The 12,544-nt window shown below is 35.2% G+C and overlaps 1 protein-coding gene across 3 annotated transcripts in view; it reads left to right on the top strand.

Annotated features, from left to right (window-relative positions):
- SMC5 (structural maintenance of chromosomes 5) overlaps positions 1-12,544 on the top strand; it is a 96,345-nt gene that overhangs the window by 25,591 nt on the left and 58,210 nt on the right. For all 3 annotated transcript variants that reach the window (XM_024738957.1, XM_024738956.1, XM_024738955.1), the window contains exons 4-7: positions 7,283-7,445; positions 8,465-8,599; positions 10,148-10,288; positions 11,676-11,837. In XM_024738957.1, the coding sequence (XP_024594725.1) occupies positions 7,283-7,445; positions 8,465-8,599; positions 10,148-10,288; positions 11,676-11,837 (601 nt within the window). The remainder of the gene's footprint in view (positions 1-7,282; positions 7,446-8,464; positions 8,600-10,147; positions 10,289-11,675; positions 11,838-12,544) is intronic.

The following is a 12,544-nucleotide window of genomic DNA, read 5'->3' as shown; positions in this document are numbered from 1 at the left end:
GAATTATAGTTTTCTCCAGATATATGCCCAGCAGTGGGACTGCTGGATCATATGGTAATTCTATTTTTAGTTTTCTGAGGAACCTCCATACTGTTTTCCTTAGTGGCTGTACCAAATTACATTCCCACCAACAGTGAAGGAGGGTTCCCTTTTCTTCACACCCTCTCCAGCATTTATTTGTAGACTTTTTAATGGTGGCCATTGTGATCGGCATGAGGTGGTACCTTGTTGTGGTTTTGGTTTTCATTTACTCTAATAATTGCTGATGTTGAACATCTTTTCATGTGCCTACTGGCCATCTGTATGTCTTCTTTGGAGAAATATCTATTTAAGTCTCCTGTCCATTTTTCAATTGGGTTGTTTGTCTTTTTGTTATTGAGCTGTATGAGTTGTTTGTATGTTTTGGAAGTTAAGCCTTTGTCAGTCACATTGTTTGCAAATATTTTCTCATTCTATGGGTGTCTTTTCATTTTGTTTATGGTTTCCTTTGTTGTGCAAAAGCTGTAGGTTTGATTAGGTCCCATTTGTTTATTTTTGTTTTTATTCCCTTGGGAGATTAACCTAAGAAAACACTTGTACGATTTATGTCAGAGAATGTTTTGCCTTTGCTCTCTTCTAGTAGTTTTATGGTGTCATGTCTTACGTTTAAGTCTTTAAGCTATTTGGAGTTTGTTTTTGTGCATAGTGTGAGGGTGTCTTCTAACTTCATTGATTTACATGCAACTGTCCAACTTTCCCAGTACCACTTGCTGAAGAGATTGTCTTTTTCCCATTTTATATTCTTGCCTCCTTTGTCAAAGATTGACCGTAGGTGTGTGGGTTGATTTCTGAGCTCTATTTTATTCCATTGATCCATATGTCTGTTTTTGTACCAGTACCCCACACTGTTTTGATTATTGTAGCTTTGTTGTATTGTTTGAAGTCTGGGAGGGTTATACCTCCTGCTTTTTTTTTTTCTCCTCAGGACTCCCTTAGCAATTCTGGGTCTTCTATGGTTCCGTATAAATTTTTGTATTATTTGTTCTAGTTATGTGAAAAATGTCATGGGTGACTTGCTAGGGATCACATTAAATCTGTAGATTGCTTTGGATAGTATGGCCGTTTTAACAGTATTAATTCTTCCTGTCCAAGAGCATGGGATATCTTTTCATTTCTTTGAATCCTCTTTGATTTCCTTTATTAATGTTTTATAGTTCTCAGCATATAAGTCTTTCACCTCCTTGGTCAGGTTTATTCCTAGGGGTTTTATTGGTGCAATTTTTTTTTTTTTTTTTTTTTGCAGTACACGGGCCTCTCACTGTTGTGGCCTCTCCCATTGCAGAGCACAGGCTCCGGACGCGCAGGCTCAGCGGCCATGGCTCACGGGCCCAGCTGCTCCGCGGCATGTGGGATCTTCCCAGACTGGGGCACGAACCCATGTCCCCTGCATCGGCAGGCGGACTCAACCACTCCGCCACCAGGGAAGCCCTTGGTGCAATTTTTAAAGGGATTGTTTTTTTACATTCCCTTCCTAATATTTCATTGTTAATGTAAAGAAATGCAACTGATTTCTGAATGTTAATCTTGTATTCTGCTACTTTGCTGAATTCATTTATCACTAGTGGCTTTTGTGTGGTGCCCTAGGGTTTTCTATGTATACTATCATGTCATCTACATATAGTAAATATTTTATCTCTTCCCTTCCAATTTGGATACCTTCTATTTTTCTTTTCTGAGTGCTGTGGCTAGGACTTGCAATACTATGTTGAATAGAAGAGTTGAGAGTGGTGATCCTTGTCTTGTTCCAGGTTTTAGCGAGAAGGCTTTCTGCTTTTCACCACTGAGTATTATATTCGCTGTGGGTTTGTCATAAATGACTTTTATTATGTTGAGATATGTGCCCTCTATACCCACTTTGGTAAGAGTTTTCATCATGAATGGATGTTGAATTTCGTCAAATCCTTTTTCTGTATCTATTGAGATGATGATGTGGCTTTTGACTTTAGTTAATGTGTATTAACATTGATTGATTTGCATATATTGAATCATCCTTGTGAACTTGAGATGAATCCCACTTGGTCATGGTGTATAATCTTTTTTATGTATTGTTGGATTTGGTTTGCTAATATTTTGTTGAGAACTTTTGCATCTATACTAATCAAAGATGTTATAATTTTCTTTTTTGGTGATGTCTTTGTCTGGTTTTGGTATCAGGGTGATGGTGGCTTCATAGAATGTTTTTGAGAGTGTTCCCTCCTCTTCAGTCTTTTGAAAGAGTTTTAGAAGGATCAGTATAAGTATGATCTTCCTATGTTTGGTAGAATTCGCCTGTGAAGCCATCTGGTCCTGGACTTTTGTTTGTAGGGAGTTTTTTTGCTTTGTTTTATTTTTTAATTACAGATTCTATTTCACCTCTAGTGATCGATCTGTTCAAATTATCTTTCTTCTTGATTCAGTTTTGGTGGGCTCTTTGTTTCTAGAAAGTTGTCCATTTCTTACAGGTTGTCAACTTTGTTGGCATATAATTATTCATAGTATTCTCTTATGGTTTTTTGTATTTCTGCAGTATTGATTGAGATTTCTCCTTTTTCATTTCTTTTTTTTTTTATTTTTTTTTATTTTTTAACCTCTTTATTGGGGTATAATTGCTTTACAATGGTGTGTTAGTTTCTGATTTATAACAAAGTGAATCAGCTATACATATACATGTGCTCCCATGTGTCTTCCCTCTTGCGTCTCCCTCCCTCCCACTCTCCCCCTCCCACCCCTCCTTTTTCATTTCTTTTTTTTTTTATTTTTTTTTATTTTTTAACCTCTTTATTGGGGTATAATTGCTTTACAATGGTGTGTTAGTTTCTGATTTATAACAAAGTGAATCAGCTATACATATACATGTGCTCCCATGTGTCTTCCCTCTTGCGTCTCCCTCCCTCCCACTCTCCCCCTCCCACCCCTCCTTTTTCATTTCTTACTGTGTTTATTTGGATTCTCTCTTTTTTCTTCTTGGTGAGCCTGGCCAGAGGCATGTCAATTTTGTTTACCCTTTCAAAGAACCAGCTCTTGGCTTTACTAATTTTTTTCTGTTGTGTTTTTAATGTCTATTTTTTTTATTTCCTCTCTGTTCTTTATTATTTCCTTCCTTCTGCTGACTTTAGGTTTTATTTTTCTTTTTCTAATTCTTTTAGGTGGTAGGTTAGGTTGTTTATTTGAGGTTTTTCTTATTTTTTGAGGAAGGCCTGTATTGCTGTCAACTTCCCTCTAAGAACTGCTTTTGCTGCGTCTCATAGATTTTGTATGGTTGTGTTTTCATTGCCATTTGTCTCCAGGTATTTTTAATTTCCTTTTTGATTTCCTCGTTGACCCATTGATTTTTTAGTAGCATGTTGTTTAGTCTCCATGTAATTATTTTTTTCTCATTTCTTTTCCTGTGGTTGATTTCTTGTTTCATGCCATTGTGGTTGGAGAAGATCCTTGAAATAATTTCTGTACTCTTAAATTTGTTGGGGTTAGTTTTGTGCCGTAGTATGTGGTCAGTCCTAGAGAATATTCCATGTACACTTGAAAAGAATGTGTTTTCTGGGTTTTTTTTTTTTTTGATGTAATGTTCTGAAAATATCAATTAAGTCTAACTGTTCTATTGTATCATTCAGGATCTCTGCTACCTTATTGATTTTCTGTCTAGAAGATCTGTTTGTTGACGTGAGTGGGGTGTTAAAGTCTCCTGTTATTGTATTCCCATCAATTTCTGCCTTTATGTCTGCTAGTATGTTTTATGTATTTGTATTCTCCTATATTAGGTGCATATATGTTGATGAGTGTAAACTCCTCTTCTTCTATTGACCTTTTTATCATTATATAGTATCCTTCTTTATCTTTCTTTGTGGCCTCTGTTTTAAAATCTATTTTGTCTAATACATGTATTGTGACTCTCGCATTCTTGTCATTTCCGTTTGCATGAAATATCTTTTTCCATCCCCTTGCTTTCAGTCTGTGTGTGTCCTTTGTCCTAAGGTGGATCTCTTGTAGGCAGCATATTGTAGGCTCTTGTTTTTTCATCCAGTGGGCCACTCTGTGTCTTTTGTTGGAGCATTTAGTCCATTGACATTTAAGGTAATTATTGATACATACACATTTATTGCCATTTTAAACCTTGTTTTCCAGTTGATTGTATGTTTCTTCTTTGTTCCTTTCCTTTTTTGTTTTTCTTTTTGTGACTTGATTACTTTCTTTTATTTTATGCTTGTGTCCTCTTCTTTTTGGTTTTTGTGAATCTATTGTATGTTTTTGATTTATCGTTGCCCTGTTTTTCAAGTATGTTAACCCATTCTTATATCTGCTTGCTTTAGACTGATAGTCATACAGCCTCAAACACAGTCTAAATAAAAAAAAGGACCTACATTTTCTTACTCTTCTTCCCCACCTTTTATGATTTTGATATCCTTTTTTTACATCTTCATCTTTATTCTTTTGCTGTTCCTTGTCTTTATCATAGCTTTCACAAATAGGTTTTTTATTTTTTTTCTTTTTGATCTGTATACTGGCTTATTTAAGTAGTTTACTTTCCAGTTGTGATTTCCTCCTTCCTATATCTTCTTGCTTTTTTCTATTTAGAGAAGACCTTTCAATATTTCTTTTAGGATAGGTTTAGTATTGCTGTATTCTTTTAGTTTTTGCTTGTCTGAGAAATTCTTTATCTCTCCTCCTATTCTAAACGATAATCTTGCTAGGTAGAGTATTCTAGGTTGCACAATTTTCCCTTTTAAGACTTTGAATATATTTTGCCACTCCCTTCTGGCCTGCAGTGTTTCTGTGGAGAAATCAGCTGATAGTCTTATGGGGGTTCCCTTGAATTTAACTCTTTGCTTTTCTCTTGCTGCCTTTAGAATCTTGTCTTTATTTTTAACTTTTACCATTTTAATTTTTTTTATTAGAGTATAATTGCTTTATAATAGTGTGTTAGTTTCTGCTTTATAAAAAAGTGAATCAGTTATACATATACATATGTTCCCATATCTCTTCCCTCTTGTGTCTCCCTCCCTCCCACCCTCTGTATCCCACCCCTCCAGGTGGTCATAAAGCACATGCCTTATATATTGAGGTGCTCCTATGTTGGGTGCATAAATATTTACAATTGTTATATCGTCTTCTTGGATTGATCCCTTGATCATTATGTAGTGTCCGTTTTGTCTCTTCTAATAGTCTTTATTTTAACGTCTGTTTTGTCTGATATAAGAATTGCTACTCAACCTTTCTTTTGGTTTCCATTTGCATGGAATATCTTTTTCCATCCCCTTACTTTCAGTCTGTATGTGTTTGGAGTGCGGGACAGGCCTGCAGCGGCAGAGTCCAGCAGGACGTTGCACCAGCTTGAGGCGCGCCGTGTGTTCTCCCGGGGAAGTTGCCCCTGGCTCCCGGGACCCTGGCAGTGGCAGGCTGCACAGGCTCCTGGAAGGGAGGTGTGGATAGTGACCTGTGCTCACACACAGGCTTCTTGGTGGCCGCAGCAGTGGCCTTAGTGTCTCATGCCTGTCCCTGGGGTCCGTGCTTTTAGCCGCGGCTCACGCCCGTCTCTGGAGCTCCTTTAAGTGGCGCTGTTCTGCCATTTTTATTATAATATGTCTTGATGTAGGTCTGTTTGGGTTCATCTTTTTTGGGACCTTCTGTTTCCTATATCTGGATATCTGTTTCCTTCTTTAGGTTTGGGAAGTTTTCAGCCATAGTTTCTTCAAATACATTTTCAATCCTCTTTTCTCTTTCTTTTCCTTCTGGAATCCTTGTTATCCGTAGATTGGCATGCTTTGTATTATCCCATAGGTCTCTTATATTGCTTGCTTTTTTGTTTGTTTCATTTGGCTTTCTGTCTGCTGTTTTGATCAGGTAATTTCCATTATTCTGTCTTCCAGATCGCTTACTCTTTCTTCTGCATTATTCATTCTGCTCTTCATTGCCTTTAGCTCAGCTTTTGTCTCGGCAAATGAATTTTCTAATTTTTCTTGTCTCTTCCTTATAGTTTCTACTTCCTTTTTACAGTAATTTGCATTTCTGTTGATAGCCTTTCTTAATTCCTTCAGTATTTTTGTTACCTTCTTTTTGGACTTGGTGTCTTTTAGACTGAAGAGGTCTGTTTCATTGTTCCTTCAGGGGAATTGTCTTGGTCTTTTCACTGGGAATGGTTCCCTTATATCCCTCTTACTCTGTGTATTTAGGAGAAACAATTATATACCGTAGTCTTGGAGGGCTATTTATATGCAGAAGTGTCCTTGTGTACCTTGTGTGGGTTTAATATGTTTTTGGTGTGAGGGTTGCTTTTGGTTTGGATGCTTGCCGTTTCTTTCCTCAGCGTGTGCTGGCTGTTATCCCTTGATAGGGGCTATGCAGGTGCACTGCCTGCACACGTTTCCAGGAGGTGGGGGAAACAACCAGCATCCACTCATGGGACCCTTGGTAGCGGCAGCAGTCCACGCCCATCTCTGGAGTCCTAGATGGCAGTGGTGGCTCGCACCCATCCTTGGAGCTCTTGTAGGTGGTGCCCTGCCGCCTGAAAGTACGCGTGCAGAGAAAGGAGCTTCTATGGCGGTCCCACCCCTCTCCTCACACACACCCAAACAATGGCACCTTGTCTCTCTGGTGGTCCCAGGTCTTCTTCCATGCTGCTGATTGCCAGTGAAGAAGATGGATGAGTAGATAGGAGGTGTGAAGCAGTAGTACTTTTAAATCAAGAAATAAGTAAATACCCTTCTTTCAGATTTTCTATTTTTTAATGTTCCTTATAGTCATGTGGTACAGTCTCCTCTGAATTCAGAGTGGTGGAGTGTAAGATGAGGAAACCATGGGCCACCTGTATGGGCAGGCTGGTTTTGATGTCTGGAAATGCATATGTAAGAGTTAGTTTTCATTCATACATTTTCCAAGTAGAGAGAGTTTCGAGGTTTAACTGTTGTATGCTTTTATATACCAACCCATTTAAAATTGTAGTCAACACGTGATTGGAGTGTAGCATAATGATTAAAGGATAAATAACTCCTCTGGCAGTGTTTGGGAATTAGTATTGGCGTTTGTTTTAATTTTATTTTAACAGTTTAAATAATTTCAAATGTTGAAAGAGTAATAACCTACAGGTGGTCAGTTACGTATTATCACTAATGTCAGGCTTTCCTTCTTTGGAGGGGCCAAAATGTCAAAAGGAATAAAAATTATAATAATAATCCTATGTGGCAACCTTTGATGCAAGAGAATTTTAGAAATTTTATTTCTAAAATTATGTATTTTGAGTAGAAATATTTTTAATTTATTTTTTAACTAGGTTCAGGACTTCTGGAAATCTTGTAATCACTCGTGAGATTGATGTGGCAAAAAATCAGTCCTTTTGGTTCATCAACAAAAAATCTACAACTCAGAAAGTAGTAGAAGAGCAGGTTGCAGCCTTAAATATTCAAGTGGGCAATCTTTGCCAGTTTCTACCTCAGGTATGAGAGAATTAAATGTAAAGGTGGGGAAATTTTGTGTATGTTTCCTCTTTATGTCATATAAGAATGTAAACACTTTTTAAGAGTATTGTAATGGTTACTATATAAAATGAGCATAGTGGTCTTAATACTTACTAACAGTTCTTTGTAAAAGGTAGCATCTCATCTCTTACAGTATAATCTTACTAATTTGTAGTAATTTGGAAATATTCAATTAATGAGCCTGTTAAAGTATTGTAAAGGAAATAAAGGTATTATTTTTAAGTACAGAGAGTAGCTTGAACAGCTGTGTGCTCTCATTCATAGACTCGTAAAATTTTGTTAATAAACAACTTCTTAATCAGTGTGTTTGTATAAAATATTTTATATAGTAAGACTTTTAAATCTATAGATGTGCCTTCTAAAAACCTTTCATATTTTAAGTTTGTTTAGTAAAAATAAAACATCCTGATATTGCATGTTATATGTTAAAATCAGATCTTTTAAATTTGTCTTTGAATGCAGTCTAGTGACTGAATTATAGTTCATTTTTTTCTTCAGAAACTGATGATTTGATTACTATGTCCAAGTGAAAGAAAAGTTAAAATTTTAAAGTATTTATCAGCTGTTATAAGACTGTCTACAGAAGTAGATGTTTTAAATTGCTCTGTGTGTTTTTTTTTTAACTTCTAGTATTTCATTCCAAATTATGTGTAGTAGATAATCATTTCAGTCCAGGGGACTATTTTTTCTTTTCTTTCCAAACTATTTGTTAAATGTGTATAAAACTTAAAACCTGGAAATATTGACATTGAAATTTTTTTTAGGTTCTCAAAAAGATGACAGTTTATACCCTAAGTTTATTATTTTAAAGAATGATATATGAAGGACAGAGTTTATATTAAGATTCACATCTCAAAATAAAAGGGATTTTTTTTCTTTTAAATGAGTTTCTTCTTGACAAGTATCATTGAATGAAAAATGTTTTGAAGATATTTATAAACGATAATATTAACTGATATTTAAGTTTTTTGCTCTAGGATAAAGTTGGAGAATTTGCTAAACTCAGTAAAATTGAACTCCTTGAAGCTACTGAGAAGTCAATTGGTCCTCCAGAAATGCACAAATACCACTGTGAACTCAAAAACTTCAGGGAGAAAGAAAAACAACTAGAGGTATTTATAAATAGACAACTCATTTTATGTCTCTCATTGATTTCTATGTCTCAAAATGTGGGAAAGTAAATAGTAGTTTTGATTCATTGAGTGCATTCATATATTTGTGATTTTTTTCACCTAGGATTTTGTTGCTAACATTAATTAAGTTAGGTGACAAAAAGTGGGAATGGATTTTATATAAAGTTTGAAAATTTTGACTATCATTTCATCAAATATACATTATTAATTGAATTTCTAAAGCAGCAGTCCCCAACCTTTTCGGCACCAGGGACCGGTTTCATGGAAGGCAGTTTTTCTACGGACGGGGGGAGGGGTGGGAGATGGTTCAGGCAGTAATCCGAGCGATGGGGAGCAGCAGACGAAGCTTCACTTGCCTGCCTCCTGCTGTGCGGCCTGGTTCTTAACAGGCCACGGACCAGTACCGGTCTAGACTGGGGGTTGGGGACCCCTGTTCTAAAGAACCAATAATAGTATTATAAAGTATTTTTTTTCTCTCAGGAAGTTTCAGTGTTATTCTTTTATTCATTCAGTATTTACTAAACACCTACTATATGCCAGGCACTGTGTAAGGCTTTGGGTAATACAGCAGATATGTAGCTTTTAATATAGTGTCTCTGTTGAGCCAGTTCTCATATTTTCAGTTGTGTGAGGATGGACTTTGTAAAAGAACTGTACATTTAGTTGCACTGTTTGATTTTTATTTTCACCTTTAATAAATTAAAATGTTCTTTTTAGCATATCATTCAAAAAGGTGCTTTATTTAATGAATCATTTTCCATATCTCAGCAGCTAAAATAAATTCAGTAAATTTTTGTAATGAGAAATCTTGTAAACAAATGCTTTCTCTTAAACTGTAACTGTACTTGATAATGAGCTTTATTATAATTTAATACTATTTTTATTGTTATACTTATTCAGAGTGAATGGCCAAAGGAGTCGTAATTATTTTATCCTACTTTATATACTCTGTCGGTCCTTTTACTTTTCACGACATCAAACAATCTTAATACACCCCTCTGAAACACTCACTGAAACTACCTACCAAACTCTGAAAGAAAACAAACGTATTCTACTAAGCTCTGAGTACATTTTTGGTATTTGTTAATTCACAATATAAAGGCTGAATTTTAGCTTTCCTTTATCTCATTTCTAAGTCCTTCAGTCATTGGTATTTATAACATAGTAATCATAATAATACCACTCTTCATTTGTATGTCATGTTACAGCTTTTGTTGAGCTTTCACCTGTAGTAGGTTGAGTTGCTTCCACCGTTGAGGTGAATGGGGCAGATACCTCTCTTCTCTTTAGGCAAGAAGAATCCAGGCTTAGAGATGTGGCAGGGCTTCCTCACAGTCCCATAATTAATAAATAGTAGAACCTAGACCAGAATTCAGGTGTGCACATTAGTTTCACACAGTTCTTAAGAACTCCTATGGAATCATTTATTGTGAAATTTTGTTAGCACTGTACATTTTTCATTATTAAAAGCTTTGACCTTTTGTCTTTCTTCAGTTAAACTAATTGTTAAATAAATATTTATTTTAGACCTCATGCAAAGAGAAAACTGAATATCTAGAGAAGATGATTCAGAGGAATGAAAGATATAAACAAGATGTGGAGAGGTTCTATGAACGTAAGCGACATTTAGATTTGATTGAGATGCTTGAAGCAAAAAGGCCATGGGTGGTAAGTGTGAGTTATTAAAGGTGAAAATAGTGATTCTTTAATTAGGAGAAAAGTTATAAAGAAGGCACTAATTGCTGTGTATTCAAATTAGGTGCTGTTGTTCATTTTTGCTTTGTATATCATACATAGTAACATTTATCTCTTTCTTTGTGTTATTATATAACTGTGTGTTGTGTTGTTATTGCATGTTGATGAAGTCTGTGTCCTTAATTTTTCCAGATTTGAGTCAACAGATAGTTTTGTTTTATAAAATGTTAATGAGCTAAAATGTTTACATATGTAAAAATTAAATCTTTGAGTGTCCTCAGGTCACTGAGAATTTACTTTGAGTGTGCTACTAATATCAGCTTCAGCTACAGAGAAAGCTGAAGGATATTAATTGTAATCTTCTACTCATTATGCTTCATAAGCTTACTGAAACTACTGTTTTTAGTCACTCTGTGATGTATACTGTCTAAAACCACAGTTTGGGCCAAAGATTCATTTCCCTCTATACATTACTTTTCAGTGGGTGAAACAAAATAAGAAAGTTTAATAATGTTTTTAAGGCTAGGATGGAAATAATTATTAGATTGGAGAAATATGTGGCTTTATTTCTGAACTTCTCCCACCCACCCTAACCCCACCACCCCTGCTTCACCCTATCCTTTCCCATAATTCCATTTTCTTAAACTTTTTTCTTCCTTCAGCTCATTTTGATTAGGTTTATCCTATGTCCATTATTATTCTTGCACCTGCTTTATATTTGTCTTTTGAAGTCTTTTGATTTCTCCCTTTTCTTTCAAGATTGATTTCAATCTTTTTTCATTTTTTTGGTTTACTCTAATGTTTATTTGTATTCTTTTCTTACCTTTCTTCATCCCATTCATTCTTACTATATGCTCTCTTAGCACTCCCCTTAATTTTTTTTTTAGCAAATATTTATTAATTCCTGTGACGTGACAAGCATCATTTTCACCTGGTTGCTACATTTTGCTTTTCTCTTGAGCCATTTTACTTTTGTTTTTTTCATTTTTATTTTTCATAACTGAGTTTCTTTTGGTTCTTTATATGTTTTTGAATGCCTTCTTTATTGAGAGACTAGAGGAGGTCCTACTGTTAGAAGCCATTAGGATGTAAATTTCAATAACAGGAAGGGATGGAAGACAGAGAGTCTGGTCTAGTGATAGAGACAAGTGCTCAGTGAGTATCACTGAGTTAATCATTATGTTGGTATTTACTATTTCTGAAGTTGTTTCAGAGGGCAAATTTTTTATTAATAGACCTGCCAAAGGGATTCAAAACCGTCTTTTTCATAGATTTGGTTTCTGCCTGTACCTTGATTTTTGTATTTGTGTTACTTTAAGCTAGGAGTGCATTAACTTCTCTTTCTTCAATTCATTACAAGGAATATGAAAATGTTCGTCAGGACTATGAAGAAGTAAAACTAGCTCGGGACCGAGCGAAGGATGAGGTCAGAAAACTTAAAGAAGGGCAGATTCCTATAACACAACGCATTGAAGAAATTGAAAGGCAGCGTCACAATTTGGAGGCTCGAATCAAAGAGAAGGTACTTTTCTGGCTCAATTTTGGATTTCCTGTATTTTATTTTAGCAAATTAAAAAATATTTTGCAGGTCTTTTAAAATGCTTTGTAGATTTACTTGTTAACTTTAGTTCCTTAAGTTCTTTTACTAGGAATTCTACTACCACAGGTCTTTCAAGGTCCTAATCATCACTTGCTACTTTATAGGAGCTTGCTACTCTATAGAAATTCCAAGACATAAAAAGAGAAAAATGAAATGTTATTGTTTTAATAACAGGAGGATTCAGAGTAGTATTCCTAGAAACGTTTAACTCCTTTTGTGACTTTATTATACATGCTTTGTAACTATATGCCCTTTTGGAGGAATGTAATATAAAAATCCTGATGTTTCTTGGAATAAATAATATAATGGCCTATGGAATATTCTTGATATTTTGAAAATGTAAATTAAAATTTTTTGTGATCATGGCTTTTAACCTTTAGGTGAGATTTTGGCGTCAGATATTGTTTTGAGAATGGACCCTGCAATTCTATATAATCGTTTCTAGGATAAAATAACATGAGGAAATAAATGTGAAGAGATACAGAAACATATGTATGCATATTGCTGCAGCTATTTTTAATATCTATAGGAATAACCTTTCATAGATTTTCAAATAATTGTTGGTATTTTGGGTGATAATTATGAATTTAGTTGGAAAGAAATCATGGAAAATCATTGTGGGTAAACTT

This window comes from Neophocaena asiaeorientalis, unplaced genomic scaffold (assembly GCF_003031525.2).
Source record: "Neophocaena asiaeorientalis asiaeorientalis breed wild unplaced genomic scaffold, Neophocaena_asiaeorientalis_V1.1 scaffold249, whole genome shotgun sequence".
Classification (NCBI taxonomy): Eukaryota; Metazoa; Chordata; class Mammalia; order Artiodactyla; family Phocoenidae; genus Neophocaena; species Neophocaena asiaeorientalis.
This window is presented reverse-complemented; position numbering and strand designations above follow the sequence as displayed.